General features: G+C 49.5%; 1 protein-coding gene across 1 annotated transcript in view; it reads right to left on the bottom strand.

Annotated features, from left to right (window-relative positions):
* Bcas1 (brain enriched myelin associated protein 1) overlaps positions 1 to 13431 on the bottom strand; it is an 84301-nt gene extending 70870 nt beyond the window's left edge. The window contains exons 1-3 of the mRNA XM_032904727.1: positions 13291 to 13431; positions 5936 to 6012; positions 4248 to 4326 (exon numbers count right to left, since the gene is read on the bottom strand). Of these exons, the coding sequence (XP_032760618.1) occupies positions 4248 to 4326; positions 5936 to 6007 (151 nt within the window). The 5' untranslated portion in view covers positions 6008 to 6012; positions 13291 to 13431. The remainder of the gene's footprint in view (positions 1 to 4247; positions 4327 to 5935; positions 6013 to 13290) is intronic.
* Positions 13432 to 21138: the final 7707 nt, after the last annotated feature.

Genomic DNA, 21138 nt, shown 5'->3' with positions numbered 1-21138 from the left:
GCTTCCCTGTCTCCAGAGCCTCCAGCCGCTCCTCCACCGGCCTCACCTTTCCAAGGTATCAGGATCTCCCGGAAGTCTGCAGAAAGCTGGGCTGGCCCAGGTCTTGAGTATATTGCATGTGCTGGGCTCTGGACGTGTCACAAAAGATGACAGCCAGCCCTTTGCTCCCAGAGACTGCTAAAACTTAAATGTCTTGTTTAGTCTTAAGTGTAGGTGTACGTTCATGAGTGTCTAGTGTATGTGAGGTGCTTCATGTGTGCGGGTGTGAACCTGCATGCAAACTAGAGGCCAGCCATGGGCATCATTTCTCTGCTATTTCCTATCTTGCCTGAGACAGGGTCTCTCTCTCTCCCTGGCTAGGGACTTGCCAAGTAGGCTAGACTAACTGGCCAGTGAGCCCAGGATCTATTTCTCTCCTCTCCAGTGCTGGGATCATAAGTAGATGACATTATGTCAGCCTTATTTTTTTTTTAAACTTGAATTATTAGGACCAACTTTCCTGACTCCAGTACTTTACTGACCCCCAGTCCCCTATCAGACCTCCATTTAAGTTATGGAAGCATTTCTAAAATGTAGAGTTGTTGCGGTAAAATTAAAAAAGGTGCATGACCTTGCTCCCACGAGTTCCCTCTCCACGCGGATCCGAGAGCTCTTGCTGTTTCTCTGTCAGCCGCTTTCACACACTGTCCCCTCAGCAGGTTGTTACCACGTCTGTCACCATCGCGGTCCTCGGGCGCGGCCCCACTCCACACTAGCCCCAAGCATTCTATAGCCCAGCATGGTTTCCTGCCACCCACTCTGCTCACGCTTCCAACAATCTAATAAAGACATAACTCAACAGACTGTAACCCAGCAACCAGATTTATGTGTTAAAAGCTCAACGTACAACACATCCACACAATTAACTTACAACCACCTGATAAGGATATAAACTGCCCACCTAGATAAGATATAGTCCGCTTATCTAGATACAGAATCCTGTACACATCCACCCCTTAAGAACATTCATAACAACCCGTATCTATGTAAGGATGCACGGTGAGGATTATTTATGTCCGTTTCCATGTTGCTTCTCCTCTGCTCTCTCACTCCGGTCTCTCCTCCTCTCTAAAACTTTTCTCCCACCCACCCATCCTTCCTTCTTGTCCAATGACAGGCCTCGTTCTATCCTGTACCTGCCTTCACCTGCACAATGACATCAACCTACATAGAGTAGCCTGTTTCGGGGCTGTAACCCCAGCTAAGGTAGGATGAGGCAGGGGGATTTACTTCAGGGTCAGAATGAGCAACGGTAACAGAACCCCAAACAGAAGCAGTGAGAGCAGGGACAGTGGCTGCTCAGAGAAAACAGATGTTATTAACGTCGGCCCGGGGCCCATCATATTTTTTTTCCCCACTGCCAATTAGCTATGATTTGGGGCACTGTCTGAGACTCCTCAGGGATCCAAACTGGGCAAATCCTCACTCTGTATCACCAGCAGAAACCTTCCTACGTGAGTAAGGAATTTTCAGTTCGCTAAGCTCATTCCTGATACGTGCATAGACACACACGTGTATTTCAAGGGTGCGCAATTACACAGTTCCTTCTTCACGAGCAGTTGACGAGGGATGAAAGGGGGGAACATCAGTTCTAAGACACTCCTTATTCGTGTGTGACAGACAGGCATTGGCTTGGGGGAAAAATGCGCTCTGCCTCTCTGTCATGTGTTGCTTCTGCCATTGATCAGTCGTAAGGATGGAGACTTTTGTCTTTCAAAGAGGACAAACTCGCTAGAACGGAATCAGAGGAAGAGAGAAATGGGGCACTTTTATTTCCCCCAAAGAGCTGTGAAGTTTCAGGAATAACCAGGAGGGAAGACCTGGCCAGGTAAGACTGATTCGCCCAGGGCATCAGGGACTAAAGTTGGCCGTGCAGCCTACGATGTCTGTAGTTGGCCTCTCCTTTATCCCCTCAATTCTGTCCTTCAAAGCTGCCATTCTTACAGCCCCCAAGTCTTGGGCGGTGCCAATTTCACTCCAACATCACACAGCTAGCAAGTGGCAGAGCTGCTCCCGCTGCCACCGCCCCCTTCCTGCCCAGCACTCAACCCAAGTTGGTTAGGTCGCAATGCCTGTGCGCAACACGGGAACTAACGCTACAAATTCTGGGGCTTAACACAACACGGGTATCTTAGAGCTCAGAAGGCCAGCCGGTTAAAAGTGGGCCAGCTTCTAGAAATTTCCATGCCTTTTCTGAGGCTGTGTACTACTCCACAAGTCAAGTCTACCAGTACCCATCTTTAAGCCCCACCCCATCTCTCCCTCCCTCTAACATCTGTTCCCAATGTCACCTCTTCTTTTCCCACTTCCGTCCCCCTGGCTTCTTTCTTTATAATGAATGACCCTTTGGGTGACATTAGACCTTCACAAACAGGTCAGGAGCACCTGTCCATCTCACCCACCCACTCAGCCTTCTTTGGTCACCCACAGGGAAGATATCACACTCACAGGTGCCTGGGTGACTCCATCTTGGAAGAGGAAGAATATTGTTTTGCACATCCCCCTCTCCCCTTATTTGCAAGACTCTGTGCCTTCAGGACTACTCACCTCACAGATACCCATTGCACCCCAATGCATACATCCTCAGCGAGGACACAGATCAGCTCCGAGATCCCCAAACTGTCCAGGTGAAGGGATAAAAACCCCCTACTCTTTTCACACAAACCCAGACACAAGACACACACACACACACACACACACGCATGCACGCACACACGCACTAGTCAACATCTCTTCCATATGACAACAGAGAAGGTGGCATCCTCTGAATAATGATTACCTCACCTCCAGAGTCCCAGTAGCCTCCTGTGCGTCCAGCCCATCCTCCTGCCCTCTCTGCCCCTCCCCCACCCCACCCCACCGTTCCCAGAACCCACTCCCTGCCTCCTTCGGCTTCTGCCCCAGCCCCAAACCTCAAGTCTGATTAAGAGTGAAGGTGCCTCTTTGGAGAACAGATGTGTCTTTTAAAGCACATCTTTGTGACTGAGGAACATAATGTTAATTAAACGGCAGCTGGGCTATCTCTGCTCACACGGCTTGGTTTTACTTGAACTGTGAACTACGGTTAAAAGCCCCTTCGACTTTCCTTCCTGGGAGCTCTGGGCTTAGTGCCCTCTCTTCCCGCTTTCAGTGGCCACAGGTGAGCTAGGCAGCTGACTTCCTCCCGCCTTACCAGCTGGGACGGGATTGCCAAACCGCAGTGGGGCTGAGGCATTTCTGCAGCTGACAACTTACAAAGGGGAACAGTACAGTGACCATGTAAATTCCTGTATTCTACAGGCATGCAGGAGCCCGTGGAGGCCTGAGGAAGGCACCAGATGCTTGGAACTGGTGTTATAGATGGTTCTGAACCACTATGCGTGCTGGGTATCCGACCCCTATCCTGAGGAAGAACGGCAGGCGTTGTTCTTAACCACTGAGCCATCTCTTCAGCCCCGGAACAGCCTCTCTTCCTATATGGATAATTGATTAGGTCTGGACTGGAAGTGTGTGGAAGGGTTTGTCTTCTAAGTCTAGGATCTCTGAGGTGACTGAGGTTCTTCTAGTTCTCCGAAGTCACACAGGGAAGGAGCCCCTGCATGCAGCAGGGAGGCGAGGCTAACTTGGTCACTACGTGGTCATCAACTGCAACAGCTTGTTTGTGTCATGTGACATGTGCCGAGTCACATAGCCAACGAGCTGCCAAGCAGGGCCTCTGAGTTAGGTATGTTGTTCCCCCAAAGCCAGGCCCTTGACTCTCTCAATTGCTTCTTCTCGTCCCCTGAGAAGGCCGGCCCACAAGTGTTGTCATGGCTTGAATTGTATTTCCCCAAAGATCCTAGGTGCTAACCCCTGTGAAAGTGACCACAGTTGGAGACAGTCTTTCAGATGACTAAGACAAGGTCGTCGGGGTGGGCCCTGATATGGTACAACTGTTTCCTCATGACAGCAGGATCTCAGGTCTACAGAGAGACCCACATAGAGGGAGAACCACCATGGAGTTAGGATGGCCTGAACTCGGTCTTCGCCAGAACTCACAGGAGACACCCTGATGACACTTAGATTCTGACTCTAACACCATAGGACAGGCAGCTTCCAGTGTATAAGCACTCGGTGGGGGCCAAGCGTTTCTGTCACCCCGGGGAATAAGCACATGAACTTTCCTGGAAAGTCCACAGGACCAGAGAGCCCCACAGTCCAGCAGAGTGGTCTTTACCCACAGCACTGACCTTCCTCATAGTGTTGAATCACACGAGTGGACACCACCACCGGGATGCCGTTCTGAACACACTCGTTTTCCGACGTCACCTGCAACAGAACAGATGGTTTCGGTGGTCTGGTCACAGGAGGAACTCACGGGAGAGCCTCAAGGCTATGTTTGCAGAAACTGCCAGCTTTCTATCCGGCCTTCGAGCAGCAAAATGACTCTCTCAGGCCCGATTCCTGTCATCCTAAGAGCACTCGGGGGTTCATGCTTCATCTCCCCAGCCTTACACCAGCAGGCAAATCCCTGCGATACAGATGGGACCGAAAGGGGCGCTGTCTCATGAGGAACTGAGTAAGAATTTAACCTGGCGATTCAGTGTCTGCCGGGCTAGCTTCACTTGTCTGTCTCGGCCTGAGGGCAACCATTAGCCAAGCCTTGTATGAACACACCTGTCAAACACAGGAGGTTCATTCACTCTGTGCATGCATAGATGTACATGTATGTTTGCAGATGTATACATGCGTGCATGCTTGTGGAGTTGAGAGGGCAGCTTCGTGTGTGTTGTTCCTTTGGTTGCTTCCACCTGTTTTGAGACAGTGGCTTGGAGCTCACCAAGTAATCCAGAGTAGCTGCCTTGTGAGGTGCACGGGCCTGCCTGTCTTGACCCACTCAGAATCCATGGCTGGCTTTGTTTTGTTTTGTTTTAATGTGTGGGCTCTGGGAATTGAACTCTGGTTCTTGGGCTTGTAAGGCAAGCACTTTACCAACAGATCTAACTCCCTAGCCCCTTGACTGACATATTGACAGACATCTTTTAGATGTCCCTGACTCTAGCTCATCACCAGTGATATATGTGAAGTTATCAAGGAGCTTTGAAAACACTCCCCTCCACTCTGATTCCCACATGGCTTCCGGTTAAACCGTTCCGAGGGGAAAGTCAGATACTGTGATTTAGAGGTTTTCCAGAGGTTCAATGTACAGCTAAGGTCTTGGACCATTGGAAAACACCTAGGGTTGTCAACGTCAGTATGATGACATTTGGAATTGGTAATTCGTGTGTGTGTGTGTGTGTGTGTGTGTGTGTAAGCGCGCACATGTGTGTGTGCATATGTGTGCATGCCCTGTTCACTGTAGGACAGTCAGTGACACCTGTGGCCTCCATACACAGGACGTTAGCAGCATTCTATTCCTGAGCTAATTATCAAAGACCTCTGCAGACACTGTCCCATGTCCCTAGGGAGAACACCGAGAAGCCAAAGCCTGCGTTTGGAAAGCAGCTTGAAGCAGCTACTGACCTGGCTTTGCTGCAGGTCCTGGCCCGCGGAGGTCGTTGCTCCACTGTTACATGGGGCCTGCATTCGGGGGAGGCCTACTCCTAGGTGCCCATGTGTGTGCATGTGGAGGTCAGAGGTGTACATTGGGATCCTCATGTCTCTGGGCTGCCACGCCCAACTTCTTTCATGGGATTAGAACTCAGGTTCTCATGCTTATGCTGCAAGCGCTTTACCCATGGAGCCTGCCCCCCTCTCACACAGAACCTGTATTTTATCCAGCTCCTTGGTGGACTCTAGGAGTTCAGCTCCCCTGACTGACAGTCCCAGCAGCAGCCCTCACATCCCATCTCTCTTCAGTGAGCCCTGGAGAGGTAGAATTAGAGCCGTTTGGATTCCACTTTCTGGTATCCAGTGTGCCAGGGACTGAGGGTGCTACCTTGTAAGTGTCTGTTTCCGGGTTATGCTCCTGGTCTCCAGGTCTTAGTGGGACGCTCATCTGGTTTCCCATTGTTCCTTCAATACAGAAAGGGGAGGAAAAGAAATCAAAATACAAACCTAAGTCTTGGCACCTGCATGTGAAGCCAAGATATAGACAAACTTCCGTTCTGGCTGACACCTGGCACCTGGCACCTGGCACCTGGCACCTGGCACTTGGCACCTGGCACCTGGCACCTGGCTTTTGCCTTCTTCTCACAATGAAATTCATGGGGTGGGGGATCTCAATGTCTTAGATACCATTTTTAGAACTATATTTGTGAAAAGGTTTATTAATTTCACCTGTATGGGTGTTTTGCCTGCGTGGTATCTGTGTATCATGTGCATGCAGTGTCCCTAGGGGCCGGAAGAGGGTGTGAGATCCCCTAGAGCCGGAGTTACAGAGTTGTGGGCATTCATGTGGGTGCTGGGAACTGGACCAGGTCCATTGGAAGAGTCAAGAGAGGAACATGGTGTCTCTAGACCGTCTCCACTGCTGACAGGACGGGGCACAAGTCAGACAAGCACCGTCATGGTAAGTTAGAATAGGAGCAGCCTTTGCTGAGGGCTTTCTCTGTGTGAAAGAGACACCAATCTAGGACTTTGTTACAAATCAGCAGGACCATGACAATATTGTTCATAATTTGCAGACGGGGAAACTGAGGCACGTAGGCAGGTGTGTGTGTGTGTGTGTGTGTGTGTGTGTGTGTGTGACGCACACAATGTCTCTATCCAAATTCAACTTTTTACAGGTTTAGACATTACTACTTAACAATTCAACAATGGGGTGTGCAAATTTATAAGCTCAGATTATTCAATCCAAGTTAGGTCTTATTTAGTGGTTGCTGTGTGTGTGTGTGTGTGTGTGTGTGTGTGTGTGTGTGTGTGTGTATGTGTACCTGTTTGCATATATGCTCATGTATGTGTGTGGGCATGTGTGTAGATTCGAGGTTCACCATCTGGGGGTCTTTCTCAATTGCCTCTGCCTTAGTTTTTGAAACGGAGTCTCCCACTGGGCTTGGATCTTCCTGATCAGCTGGGCTGGTTGGCTGCTAAGCCCCAGCCATCTTCCTGATAGACACGCGCCCTTGCGCACAGCTTTTTACCTGGGTACGGGGACTCTAAACTCAAGTCCTCACATTTGTGTGCAAGCACTTTGTCTCCTGAACCATCTCCCCGGGCTCTTAAGTGGCGCGTGCTTTCAGTACTTATTTTCATTTCATTTCATTTCATTTCATTTTAAGGTTATGAAATACCTTGGGCTGGGAGACAAGTGATAACTATAGTCAGGTGACAAGCCTTCGCTTCTCACAGGGCCGAGGTTCCCTGACCCTTTCACCACCATCTAAATAGTCTTTCCGCAACTTCGGGGACAGGCGGGAAATGCAGGACCTGCGTTTTGCTGGGATCACTAGGAATCAGATAACACTGCTTTCTTCAGAAATCAGAATGTCCCTCGAAAGCTGTCCCTCAACTGTTTGAAACGCAGCGCTTAAATCAAACCAAAGGAAAAGGCTTACCGCCACCTACCGGCAGATATAAGTACAACAGAAACAGTTTGGTTCCCATGACCTCTGCGGAGGGGTGGAGGGGAGCAGTTTGGAAAAGAACATCTCACAGCTGGCGGAGGGTGGCTAGACTCACAGGACCCAACAGTGCTGCGACTAATAAAGCAAGAGTGACAGCCATGCCTGACGGGTCTGGGGGATTCACACAAGCTGGTGCAGAGAGCTCTAGGCCAGTGGTTCTCAACCTGTAGGTCTCGACCCCCCAAAACTACAGGATAACACAGATACATGACGATTCGAAACAATAGCAAAATTAAAGTTATGAAGTAGCAATTGAAATGATTTTATGGGCGGGTGACCGCACCACGAGGAACTGTATCAACATGTTGCAGAATTAGGAAGGTTGAGGGCTGCTGCTCTAGGTGAGCACGGAATTGCAGTGTTTGCAGTGTCCTCTGGAGCTCCTGCTCACCATGCACTGAAAAAACGCTACTGCGAACCAGTTCCTAAGCCTGCCCGAGCCCAAGTCTCCTCATCTAAATGATAGCTAAGGATAATGTCAAACTTTTAATTTACATAGGCCTGATGGTTCAGACTATCCAACAGCTTTTAAAAAATAATTTTGAAGGTTTCTAAGTGTTTTACATCTTTATGTGCATCATGTGTGTACCAGGTGACCCAGGAGACCAGAAGAGGGTATGGAATCCCCTGAAACGGAAGTTATAGACAGCCGTAAGCTGCCATGTGGGGCCTGGGAGCCAAACCCAGGTCCTGGAAAAGAGCCACAGGGCTCTTAACCACCGAGGCAGCTCTCTGGCCCTGAACACTTTAAAATACTTGTTTGTGTTCCTTCTTTTGTTCTTTCTCTTTATCTCAGTAGCTCATTTATAGATTGTCAGTATTTTTAGGTATGAGATTTCCTTTTTGGTGTTTAATTTGTGCAAAATATATATATATATATATATATATATATATATATATATATATATATATATATAAAAGGAGCCATGGGATTGGAGAATATGAGGGGGATCATGAGTGTGGGGGAGGAGACATGGCAGGAGGATTCACGATAACAACAAAATGTTTGACGGTGTCATGCCGAGACCCAGCACCTCAACACTAACTTAAAACTAATTAACTAGGGGTTGGGGATTTAGCTTAGTGGTAGAGCGCTTGCCTAGCAAGCGCAAGGCCTGGGTTCGGTCCCCAGCTCCGAAAAAAAGAAAAGAAAAAAAAACTAATTAACTAATTAGGACAATAGGCCCATCTCCAGAGATGGTGCTCTGCACAGGGCCTGTCACGTGACAGTCCTGCCTAATTCTAGCCACGAGCAGGATCACCTTTGTCACTGTCCTCGCTGTTCCTAGTCAGCTTCCCTCAAAGGTGCTTGGTAGACTCTGTGTTTCGATCCCAGTCCTGTGAACCCTGAAAGGTTCTGTCATTAAGGCCACTTGCTCCCATCTCCAGTACTTTTGCTGGGAGATGGCTCTGTACGTAAAATGCTTGTGGCGTAGGCACGAGACTGAGTACAGTCTCCAGCAGTTCTGTACGCAACTGGCCATGGTGGTGTGCAGCTGGCCGTGGTGGTGTGCACCTCTAATCCCAACCCTGAGGAGGCAGCAAAAGGCATACGGGTCCCACTGATTATCTAACCTACGATGTAGGCTCCGGACCAGTGAGAGACGCTGTCCCCGAAAACGCCCTTGCAGAGGACCTTGGTTCAGTTCCCAGCACCCACACAGTGGCTCACAAACTCTGTAACCCTAACCCTGGGGGATCCAACATCTTTTTATAGTTTCTGAGAGCCCCAGGCACACATGTACACACACACACACACACACACACACACACACACACACACACACACACACACGCACGCACGCACGCGTCCATGCAATCATAACAATTCCCTGTAGGACCCCAGCACACAAGTAAATAAATATCGTTTGTTACCAATGTCACTAAAGTCACTAATGCATGCTAGCTATCATGAGGTACCGTTTACTTCTCATCGTTGTACCTTGAGTTCAGCCTCTCTGGGTTCTGATTCTTGTGAATGGGCCACCCTGAGTGTTGCTAAGGAACGCCTCCTGATCGACGGCCATGGCTGTACCCTTGCCCCTCATTTTAGCCATGGCTTAGCAGCAATCCCCACTCCTGGGTTGGGGACAAATGCACACAGCATGTGAGCCTGCCTTGGCAGAAGGACCTTTCTGAGAACTTCCTCTCAGCAGGCAGCTAAACGACTGTTAGGTACAAGGGGGAGGGCTTGGAAGGGCGGGATGGCGAATTAGTCACCCAGCAAACAAGAAACACCTTTGATCAATGCAGTGGAATGCAGGCACACCACGAGCCACCCGCCACTTCTCTGACAGTGTGCCAACGTGGCCAGGCTGGCACACTGGGCAGCACCAGCCTCTCTCTGCCCCCCACCCCCACCCCAGGCAAGGTCAGCATTGCTGGTGACCTTCCTGAGTAGACCTTCCTGAGGGTCTGGCACGGTGCTGGTGATTTGTGGCTACCACCAGGGCGTTGGTCATACCCAGTGGTACAGCTTGCTTCCTGTATGGGGGCTAAGGACAGAAATCCACCTTCCCTGAACTCCTCACCCCAGCTCTGCATGGGATGCCTGGGATCCAGGGGAAGGGTGTCTGGCTGCAGGTTTAGGTATGTGCTCCGCTCCTGGAACACTCGGTTGCTTTTGCTTACACAGTGACTGATTCTGGAAGGTAGACAGCGTGATAGGTTTTTTTTTACCCTTTTGTTTTATTTCTCTCTATCTCTTTTTACAGTGCTGGGGATTGAACCCAGAACCTCAAGCATGTTAGGCGAGAGTTCTACCACTGAGCTACATCCTGGTCTCTGGCTTGATTTTAAAGAGAACATTTCACTACATTGCTTAGGCTACCCTTGAGTTTTTTCTGTAACCCAGTGAGACCTTGAACTTGCAATCCCCCTGCTTCAGATGATCCGGAGTAGCTGAAAGGACAGGTACCTCCAGGCCCAGATTTGACTATTCTTGTTCTGAGGACCAAACCGAGCATCTTTAAATGAGAGATAGGGGTAGTAATTAGAGGCCCCCTGTGCACTGGGCAAGGCTGGCACTGGCCTCCCTGGGCACCCTTACATGCAGGTATCTATCCTTCTTGGATCTGGGTGGCCACTCATGAGTAATGACGGGAGTGTCCTCCTGCAGTGCACTGTGGACATCTGCTTGCCTCACATAGCCCTGCTTTCTGCTTCCCTTCCGAAAGTTTCCATTCCACAGAAGAAGAAACTGAGGTGTGGCTCTGGTCCCTCCCCATAGGCAGGTGATCTCTAAGACGCCCACACCTTGTCTGTCCTTCCTATTGCCTGTCCTTCCTGCATTCTTCCAGGCCTCGCTTCGTGCTCGTTGGTCTAATGGAGAAGAAGAAAGCTCTAGAGAGGCATAGGTAGAGTTTGAACCCCAGTCCCTGAGGATTCAGTGCAGACCTCAGCCACTTGACTGCACAGTACTAGGGTAACGTGTGCAAGCACTGGTTAGGACACCAGGCACTGTACAGGAGGAGCAGAGCCTGAGGAAGGGAGGTGGCCCTTCTCAGAGCTGTCTGTCCTTCTCCCCCGGATCGCTAGACACAAGCCAGCCAGAATGGGGCGTGGCACCCACACCGCTTCCTAGAATACATATCCTCTTCCTCAAAGTGAACACGCACCCAGGATGCGTGGTTTCGCAGTGCACGCCTGCAATCCCAGCACTCAGCTAATGCCGAGCTTGGAGCCGGCCTGAGTTTCACCGTGAGACTCTGTCAAAACACTAAAACCAAACCAGATATGCCCCCGAGGGTCTTAGAAAGTAAATAAAAACATCTGGGTCAGAGCTGGCTCCTTCTGCCTTTCTCTCAGGTTGAAGCCACTGCAGTGTACACACGGGCACACACGCCCCTGGGCTGAGGGCAGCAGATCACAGCAGGGCTGGAACCGGAGTGAGGTGGCTTCAGGTGCCAGGAAAGGCAGGACAAGAATCCCAGGCATCAGGATGACGCAAGGTTAACAATTTTCTTTTTCTTTTCTTTTCTTTCCTTTTTTTCCTTTTCTTTTTTTCGGAACTGGGGACCGAACCCAGGGCCTTGTGCTTGCTAGGCAAGCGCTCTACCACTGAGCTAACTCCCCAACCCCTTCTTTTTCTTTTCTGAGAAGGGTCTCACAGTACTGTGCAGGTTGGAACATACCGTGTGACAGCCTGGCTTCCAACTCACTGCAATCCTCCTGCCTCAGCCTCCCAAGTGCTAGGTTCTGAATGTGAGCCTTCTTTTTGTCTGTTTGTCTTTTTCTGTATTGCTGAGGGTGGAATGCAGGGCCTCGGGTTTGCTAGGCAAGGGTTCGACCACTGAACTAAACCCCCAATCCCCTTCTAAGACAGCTTTTGAAAAACTAAGATTCATGGCGTCACCAATTTTGTTTTTACCGAGTTGAGATTTTGTTAATCAAAGATGCCTTGACATTAATTTTTCACTTTGTGAATTTTGTCTTAAAATGTATCTGATCTTTTTTATACTTTTATATGTTTTTAATTTTTAAAAATTTTATTTATTTTTATTGTATGTGTATGAGCATTTGCCTGTGTGTGTGTGTGTGTGTGTGTGTGTGTGTGTGTATGTGTGTGTGTGTGTGCATGAACATGCAGTGCTCACAGAGGCCAGAAGAGGGCATCATACCAGAGACGGTTGTGAGCTGTCCAATGTATGTGGTGAACAGAACTCTGATCCTCTGCAAGAACAACATAGCATTTGAAATGCCCAGTCGCCTCTTCAGCCCTTGTTTGTTTGTTTGTTTGCAACAAGGTCTCACTTTATCCCACTGGTTGGCTTAGAATTTGCCATGTAGAACAGGCTGGCCTTAAACCAGGTGCCACCTGAGTGCCTCCTGAGTGCCACCACCCCCGGCTTTAGCTGGTCTTGATGACTAAGTCTTGGAGTGTCCCTTGTGAATACAGGCTCCCTCCTTCTGGCTGTTACTTGGATCCAACAGCTTCAGGACCAGTCCCCACCGCCCTCCCCAACCTCGTTCTCTGCACAGGAATGTGGATGCGACTTGACACAGACTGAAGTTTCTTACCCATATGGGCTTTCCTGTGTATTTGCCCTCCAAGCTGAGTTCCCCATGTTACAAACAAGCAAGTGGAGGCCCACAAAGCTGAAGGAACCTGACTTCTGGTTACCCGACCAGCTGTGACAGCGCGGAGATCCTCTGAGCATCCTGACTCTTCTAGGCAGCAGAGTGGTTCGGAGGGCAATGGGACTACCCAGGGATTTGAATGCCAGATACAGAGTGCCAGATGCACAGAGAACACTTAAAGAGCCCCTTTCCCTGTCTCCTCGGGTCCTTGAACAACACCCCTAGTCACAGACTGGAAGTCTGTTTGGCTGTGAGATTTTTTTTTCCTTTTCTTTTTTTCGGAGCTGGGGACCGAACCCAGGGTCTTGCGCTTGCTAGGCAAGCGCTCTACCACTGAGCTAAATCCCCAACCCCGGCTGTGAGATTCTTGACCTGACACTGGTCCTCAGTCTGTGATGACTCTTCATTGCTCACAGAGGCCGGAGTGATCTATGCTGCTCCGTACTCAACACAGCCGGCATGGCCAGTGATGCTTTTTATGAAGAACAGTCTCTAAGTCCATTTCACAGACAGTAAAACCAAGGCTCTCACATGCCCAAGACCACACGGCAAATAAGTGAGAGATGGGGCCAAGTTCTACCCTCTATCTGATCCCCCACCACAAGCAATAGACACTCCAGCTGAGTTTCAAGGGTCTGGAGGTGATTACCTGGTGAGCTGGTTGGAGTATCTTGTGTCCCCCACAGTTTCCAGCAGTCGGTTTTGCTCAGGGTCCTGAGTCTTCAGCTGTTGCTGCCCGGTACCAGACTATCTGCAGAGGCTGGTCCTCTGCCCTTTGCTTCCTTGTCGGGCCTGCTGGCTGAATACACAGAGTAGGACAAACATACGCTGGGAGGAGTCCTCCCCGCCCCTGCCTGCCCCGTGGAAGCGCGTCTCTTCCTGTATTCAGGTGCCTCTGCTCCCAGTAAAAAACAGAACACCCACATGCTCTTACACTCATGCCTCCGAGGCACTTAGAGCACCCATGTGGGGCTGTGCAGGTGGACCTGGATGCATTCCCTCTCTGTAGCAATTGCCTGTCACGGTGGTCAGAGCAGGGAGAAGATGTTCTGTGAGGGTCTTGCCCTTTACCTCCATTGATTCTGGGTGGTATCTCTACCACGTCCAGGTCACCTAGCCAGGAGACACTTTCCCCCACAAAGCCTAGTCCCGTGAAAGCCCTAAATCCTGAAAAACAGTTCAACAAAGAGTGGCTTATTGCTGTAGCGAAACCACATGACATTGCTGAGTGTTCTTTTCCTCCGCTGGCCAGAAGTTATTTACTTCTCCGTTTGCTTGAAGCAGGGTTTCATGTAGCCCAGGCTGGCTTTGATCCTACTATGCAGTTTTTTTTTCTCTTTTCTTTTTTTCAGAGCTGAGAACCGAACCCAGGGCCTTGCGCGTACTAAGCAAGCGCTCTACCGCTGAGCTAAATCCCCAACCCCTTACTATGCAGTTTAAGAGCATCCTTTGATCCACCTGCCTTCACTGCCTCCGTGCTGGGATTCTAGACGTGTACAGCCATGTCCGACTTACATGATTCAAGAAATGGAACTCTGGGCTCTGTGCACACTGGGCAAACTGCTTTTCAGCGAAGCTGCTATGTCCTTGAGCCAAGACAGTTGAAGTGTGCAACAAGTTAGTTACATTGTGTGGTAGGGATGGATCTGATACTTGGGAGCAAAAACCAATCAAGCCAAAGAAGACACAAAAAAGACGGATCAAAGAAGCAAGTGTGTAGCCAGCCAAGGGGGTGCAAGCCTTTGACCCCAGCACTCAGGAGGCAGAGGCAGGCCGACTCCTGAGTTTGAGGCCAGCCTGGTTAACAGAGTGAGTTCCAGGACAGACAGGGCTACACGGAGAAACCCTGTCTTGAGAAAAAAAAAATCAGAGAGACAGAGAGGGGGGGGGGGGAGGGAGGGAGGGAGAGAGAAGAAAAATAAAGAATAAAAAAGAGTAAGTTTGGTATTATTGCAAGTAAGTTTGGTATTATTACACTTGCTAAGAAGGCGCTTCCTGACAGGCAAGGCAAAGGGAAATGTGTTAAGGACACTCCTGGGAAAACATTCAAGAGAAATGTAAACCAGTAATTAGTGAGGCTTCGGTCAATAATGCACCCATTCAGATGCGCTTCATGACTATTTGCTGAGCATCAGGCTATATATAGGCCTGGTGGGCGGGGCCTCTCCACCCACCCGGGCTCATCACTGGACACAGAGTCCTAACAATATAAACTGGACTCACAGCATAGGGTCTTGCTGACAAAGAATAGCCACAGCAACTGAGAGAACGCAGAGCATAGAGTCCGAGTCAGAAAGCCTCAGAAGAGTCAAGCCTGCTTTAACTAAACCGATTCCCCAGGCAGGCGCGCTCAGCTCTGGCTTCAGTTCTGGCGTGCCCAGAAACGCATACGCAGAGCGGCCACCACTGCGCACTGTGCGCACTGTATAGCGCAATCTACTCTTGGTCCTGGCTCAGACCTTGATTCTTATAAACCAACTGGGTGACGAGTGTGTCACTAACTCCTCAAGTGTCTCACAGCCTCCTGGCTGGGAGACTCCTGTGTTCGTTTTGCATCCTATTCCCGATTCACCGGAAAGGGCTGTTGGCGGGCAAGACTCCAAGAGCAAGGTTCCATGGCTAAGAGCTGACTGGCCCTGCTCACCCTCAAATTATCGCTCGCAGCTACTTGCTGCCCTCCTCTTTGGACCTCACGTATGCTCACACTGCAGAGGGAGTTTGACTGAGGACACTCACTGAGGTGAGGCTCTCGGGAAGTGGCGGAAGGTCGGAGATTTCCATTCAGTACTCACTGCTGCTGTCAACAGCCACACGAGGGCTGCACTGATAAACGACCAGCCTCCTGTCGCTACAACGAAAACGCCTAAGTCGGGGCTGCTTACAGAGCAAAAACGTGTGCTTTGGATCGTGACTTGGTGGTTCCATGACTGAATGGGCCCAGAGTCTGAACTGCACAGTGGGGAAGAGTGGCAGAGTGACCAGACTCACTCTCTGGGGGCAGAAAGAGAAGAGCAAGAGGAAGAGACAGGGGATCCCATAAAACCCCTTGCAGAGGGGTTCCCAAAAACTGAAGGACCAGTAAGGCCCCACCTCCTTAAGGCCACAGCACCTCCAATGGCTAAGGGACCCTTATCCAAACCATAGCGGCTGGCTGTGGAGTTTGCAGAGAGAAGACAGTGCAGGCTTGTTTCAAAAGCAGGGAGAAGTACGGGGGAAGGAATGAAATCAGGATTTTCTCCTTTCTCCTTTTCTCCTGTGGTCTCCTAATTCACCTTTCATAAATTATGTTGGTTGCTCAAGTCATTGCAAGTTAAAACAGAATTTAAAACATTAAGCAATCGTGTGGATTTTACCCTCTCCTGTACACTGTGCAGAGCTGGCTTGACGTGCAAGGAACGCTGTCATGGAACCCCAGAAACCTCACAACTGCTCTCTCAGCAATGTGTGTGCATGTGTGCTTGTGTGCTTGTGTGCTTGTGTGTGTGCATGTGCTTGTGCATGCATGTGCACATGTGTGTGTGTGCTTGTGTGTGTGCATGTGTTTGTGCATGCATGTGCATGTGTGTGTGTGTGTGTGTGTGTGTGCATGTGTGTGTGTGTGTGTGTGTGTGTGTGTGTGTGTATGGGCTGGAGAGATGCCTTGGTGGATAAGAGCCCTTGTTCTTTACAGAGGACCTGGGTTGAGTTCCCAGCACCCACATGGCAGCTCACAACCACCTGTAACTCCAGTTCCAGTGGACCTGACACCCTCTTGTGGCCTCTGTGGGTACTGCACACTGAGTGCACACATCCACGCAGGCAACACACACACTCACACACATACATAATGAATAAATCTTTAAAAGCTGAGTAAGTGCTTCACAGGACTAACAAAGGAACGGTCTCCCCTCCATATCGGGACACTCAACCTTCTGGCTTTGATTTACTGATGACGAAGACAGAACAGGAAAGGAAAGAACCTTTGGGTCCCTTCCTTCTCCCTGAGCACAGATCGGTCAAGAAGTGGAATTAGGCTTCAGTGTGTGTGTGTGTGTGTGTGTGTGTGTGTGTGTGTGTGTGTGTGTGTGTGTGTGTCCTTGTGCATGTATGTTTGTATATGTGCAGATGCACAGGCATATGTGTGTGCATATATGTAAAGACCAGAGGCCAACCTCAGCTCCTGTTCCTCAAAAGCTGTTCTTTCAAGAGAGAGTCTCTCACTGATCACAAAATTAGGGTGGGCCAGGTGCCCAAGAGACTCAGGGACCCTCCTGCCTCCTCCTGCCTCCTCCTTCCTCCTCCTGCCTCCTCCTTCCTCCTCCTTCCTCCTTCTTCCTCCTCCTTCCTCCTTCCTCTTCCTTCCTCCTGCCTCCCCCTTCCTCCCCCTTCCTCCTCCTTCCTCCTCCTTCCTCCTCCTGCCTCCTCCTTCCTCCTCCTGCCTCCTCCTTCCTCCTCCTTCCTCCTCCTGCCTCCTCCTTCCTCCCCCCTGCTTCCTCCTTCCTCCTCCTGCCTCCTCCTTCCTCCTCCTGCTTCCTCCTTCCTCCTCCTCCTCCTCCTGCCTCCTCCTGCCTCCTCCTTCCTCCTCCTTCCTCCTCCTGCCTCCTCCTGCCTCCTCCTGTCTCCTCCTTCCTCCTCCTTCCTCCCTCCTCCCTCCTCCTTCCTCCTCCTTTCTTCTCCTGCCTCCTCCTTCCTCTCCCGTCTTCTCCTGTCTCCAGTTCTACAGCACTGAGATTACAGCGTGCAACACCATGCTTGGCTTTTTTCACCCGGGCTCTGGGATCGAATTCACTTTACCGATTGAATTATCTCTCCAGCTGGTATCTGTGGCTCTCAGAACATGCGCCCCCACTTCTGGGCTTGGCATCGTACTGACTTGCTCAGCAAGCAGACACAAGCTCAGACCACACACACAGTTGCAGATGCAACATGTACCTTTTACTCCCAGGCTTGCTGGACACCCCCACGTGGATGACGGGACCCCGAGTGGTAGGTGTGAAAGGGTGGGTGGGGAGCACAGCTATTGTGCATACACGCCACGGAAAACCCTTCATGCACTCTCAGCTTTGCTTATACAACCTCAGCTCACAGATTACACTGTTGAGAATATCAAGTGATGGGGCAGAGAAATGGCCCGGAGGTTAAGAGCTCTGACTGCTCTTCCAGAGGACCTGAGTTCAAATCCCAGCAACCACATGGTGGCTCACAACCATCTATAATGGGATCTGATGCCCTCTTCTGGTGTGTTTGAAGACAGCGACAGTGTACTCACATACACATTCATACACATTATCTACACATACATATGCTAGAAGAAGACGAAGAAGATGAATAAGATGAAGAAGAGGAGGAGAAGGAAGAGGAGGAGGAGAAGGAGGAAGGATTTCAAGATGGTGACCACAGAACCCTAAGCAGATCAGAACGCCCTGGGTGGAGATGGCAGTGAGCATCCAGGGCCAAGACTTCCTGGTGTGGGCCTTACCTCCCGATGAGACCATGCCATGCTGGACACAGAGCACAGCCACTCTGCCTACAGACTTGAGGTGCTCACGACACACCCCTGACATGATTCACCTCCTAATCTTCTCGCCCTAGGATCTCCACCCCTCTTCAAATATTGACTGACCCACACAGTTGTCAACTCCTGTCTCCAGAATCTGGATAGAGCCAGTTATAGAACAGCCTCTAGAAATCTGAAATATCCTAGCACCATCTCCAAGCCAGTCCTGACCCTGTGTGTACTCCATTGTCTTCCATATGGAGCTGTGCCTCTGCTCACAGAGCCAATGTCAGCTTTGCGTGTGCGTGCGTGTGTCTGTGCATGTGTGTGCATGTGTGTGTACATGTATATACACATGTACATGTGTGGCCAGAAGACAACCTTGATACAGCTTCTCAGGTGTCACTGGTTTTGTTGTTTGTTTGTTGTTGAGACAGTGTCTCTCACTAGCCTGAGCTCACCAAGTAGAGTAGGCTAGCTGCCAGCAAGCCCCAGGCACCCACTAGTCAGAACGTCCTAAAAGCTGGTTTTGCAATGCCTTAGTTCATTTTTGTTTTTGCTTTTGTTTGTTGTTTACATGATTTCCGGGATCAAACTCAGGTCCACGTGCTTGCAAAGCAAGTACTTCACTGACTGAGCCGTCCCTCGGCCCCTCTGCTATGCTTTAAGGATCTGAGCTGGCGTGGACGTGATCCCTTACAGTGCAGTCGTGTGGACTGAACCTGCAGATGGCGGTCAGCCTCCTGCCTGGGTGAGTTGGCCAGTCTGCTCCAGTGGAGAGGGCAAGCCGGCTGTCACCTTTGTCTGTTTGTCTCACTGGCCGCCTGGTGTTCTTCTGAACAGTTTCCCTATTCTATCTGTTGATGTCCTTCCCATAATCCTGTGATGTTGTATTTGGGAAGCTAGGAATGGAAGCTGAGAGAAGCCCTCTGCCTTCCTCAGTTCAATCTGTGCCTGACGCTGGCTTCAGAATTCACAGGGAGATCCGGGCCTCACTCTCACGAGGGAACTTGGGATCTAGAGTTCCTTCATGAATAACCCTGGGAGGCCCCTGCCCACTCTGTTCATCAATTCTCACATGTATGAAGCGAGTGTATTGGTAGTCACCCGTTGCAGGGTTCCTGTGTGAACTAAAAGGGGATAATTTGCTTAAAACGCTTGACGAGGTTAAATTACCATGGCCATGAAGGGATGACACTGAGATTTCTCTCACAGATAACATTGGTCTTTAGAGGTGCAGATTTTTAGCAACAGAAGGTCCAGTATGCATATATAAAAGTACAGTGTGTGCACGTCTGAATGAAGCTCTCCAAGTATCCAAGAACATGGGGCAAATAAGGCCGTGTAAACGCTGTGGTGTGGTCCTCACAGGCTCTGGGAAGACAAGTCAGAGAGTTGCTCCTCCTACTTCTCTGAGGCCAAGCCGTGCTATATAGCTAGGCTCAGCACTGACGTCGCTGTCTTCCTGTGTCAGCCTCCTGAGCCCTGGTATTCCAGGCACGAGTCACCACATCCCATCTGAAAATTGTCTTGATCTAGACACATCTGTCAATACTTTAAACGGAATTAGAAATACATTGCCGAGAGGTCCTAAACATTTCCCTCATCAAATGGATTTCTGGGTGGTTTTTACTCTGCAACAAACATAGTTAAGAGGCAGAAAGTATGGAGTTGGCTGGAGAAATGGCTCGTGGGTTGGAGCATTTGCTGGGTAAGCATAAGGACCTAAGTTCAAATCCCCAGCATCCTTGAAAGGGGCCAGGTGTGATGTGTCACACACAGTGCCAGTGCTGTAGGAGGCAGAGAAAGGAGAGTAGTTAGGGCTTTCTGTGGTCAGCCTAGCTCTAGTTCTGATGAGAGATCCTGTCTTAGGGGCAAAAGGCAGACAGGGGGAAGCAGGACACCTGACTTCCACCTCTGTACACACACCAGCATGGACCCCACACATACATGCATACCCACTACATGTATACCACACAGAGAGACACATATCCACACGTGCAAAATAAGATGAAAAATATCCTCCCTCAAAAGGATTCTATTAAAAATGAAATCAGATTTATTCTTCAGATTTGGAAAAGTTTTACGTTTTATAGCATCAAGCATTCTAAAGAATAATTTATAACTTTCTGTTATTTCACAAATGGCTCTCTTCTTTTTTTTCTTAAAAAGGTTTTATCTTATTTTTGAAAATTCCAAAGAATTAATTAAAATGTTGTACTAAAAAAAAATCCAAGTACTTCCATTCAGAAATCAGTGACTACTACAAAAGTCAATAGTAAAAAAGAAAAAAAAAGCCAACAATATTATTTTATTTTTATTTATGTGTGTGTGCCAGTGTGTGTATATATATCACATGTGTGCAAGTACCCATATTAGCTAGACAAGGACATAGGATCCCCAGAGCTGGACTTATTGGCCATGTGAGCCCCCTCCACCCCCAACATAGGAGCTGGGAACTAAACTGTGACCCTCTAAGAAGCAGGACACGCTCTCAACTTCTAGCCATCTGGTCAACCCCTTGCTTTCCTTGTTTTCTCTTATAAAATAAAATAAAATAAAATAAAATAAAACGAGACATGCTCACACTTCAGTTTGGTATCATGTTAATAGTTATCTGAAAACAATGGTTAGATTCTGTCTCTCTTCCTCAGCTGCATGTGTGTCCTTTTTTAGCTGCACACTTGTGAAGTGGTGTGTTCTTCGCCTTATCCAAGCAGCAGAGGCAGAAACAGAGGCAGAGGCAAGAGGAGATGCTGCTCTCTTCCATCACGGCAGACTCCCAAGAATTGCAAAAATCTAAAATCATACTGCTGGCTTTTGCCTCTTTAAAATCTTCAACGCGGGGCCTAGAGAGATGGCTCAGTGGTTAAGAGCACTGACTGCTCTTCCAGAGGTCCTGAGTTCAATTTCCAGCAACCACATGGTAGCTCACAACCATCTGTAATGAGAGCTGATGCCCTCTTCTGGTGCGTTTGAAGACAGCAACAGTGTACTTATATACATAAAAATTAATAAAAA

This window comes from Rattus rattus, chromosome 5 (assembly GCF_011064425.1).
Source record: "Rattus rattus isolate New Zealand chromosome 5, Rrattus_CSIRO_v1, whole genome shotgun sequence".
NCBI classification, from domain to species: domain Eukaryota; kingdom Metazoa; phylum Chordata; class Mammalia; order Rodentia; family Muridae; genus Rattus; species Rattus rattus.
Note: the sequence above shows the minus strand (reverse complement) of the source record. Positions and strands in the feature narration are given on the sequence as shown.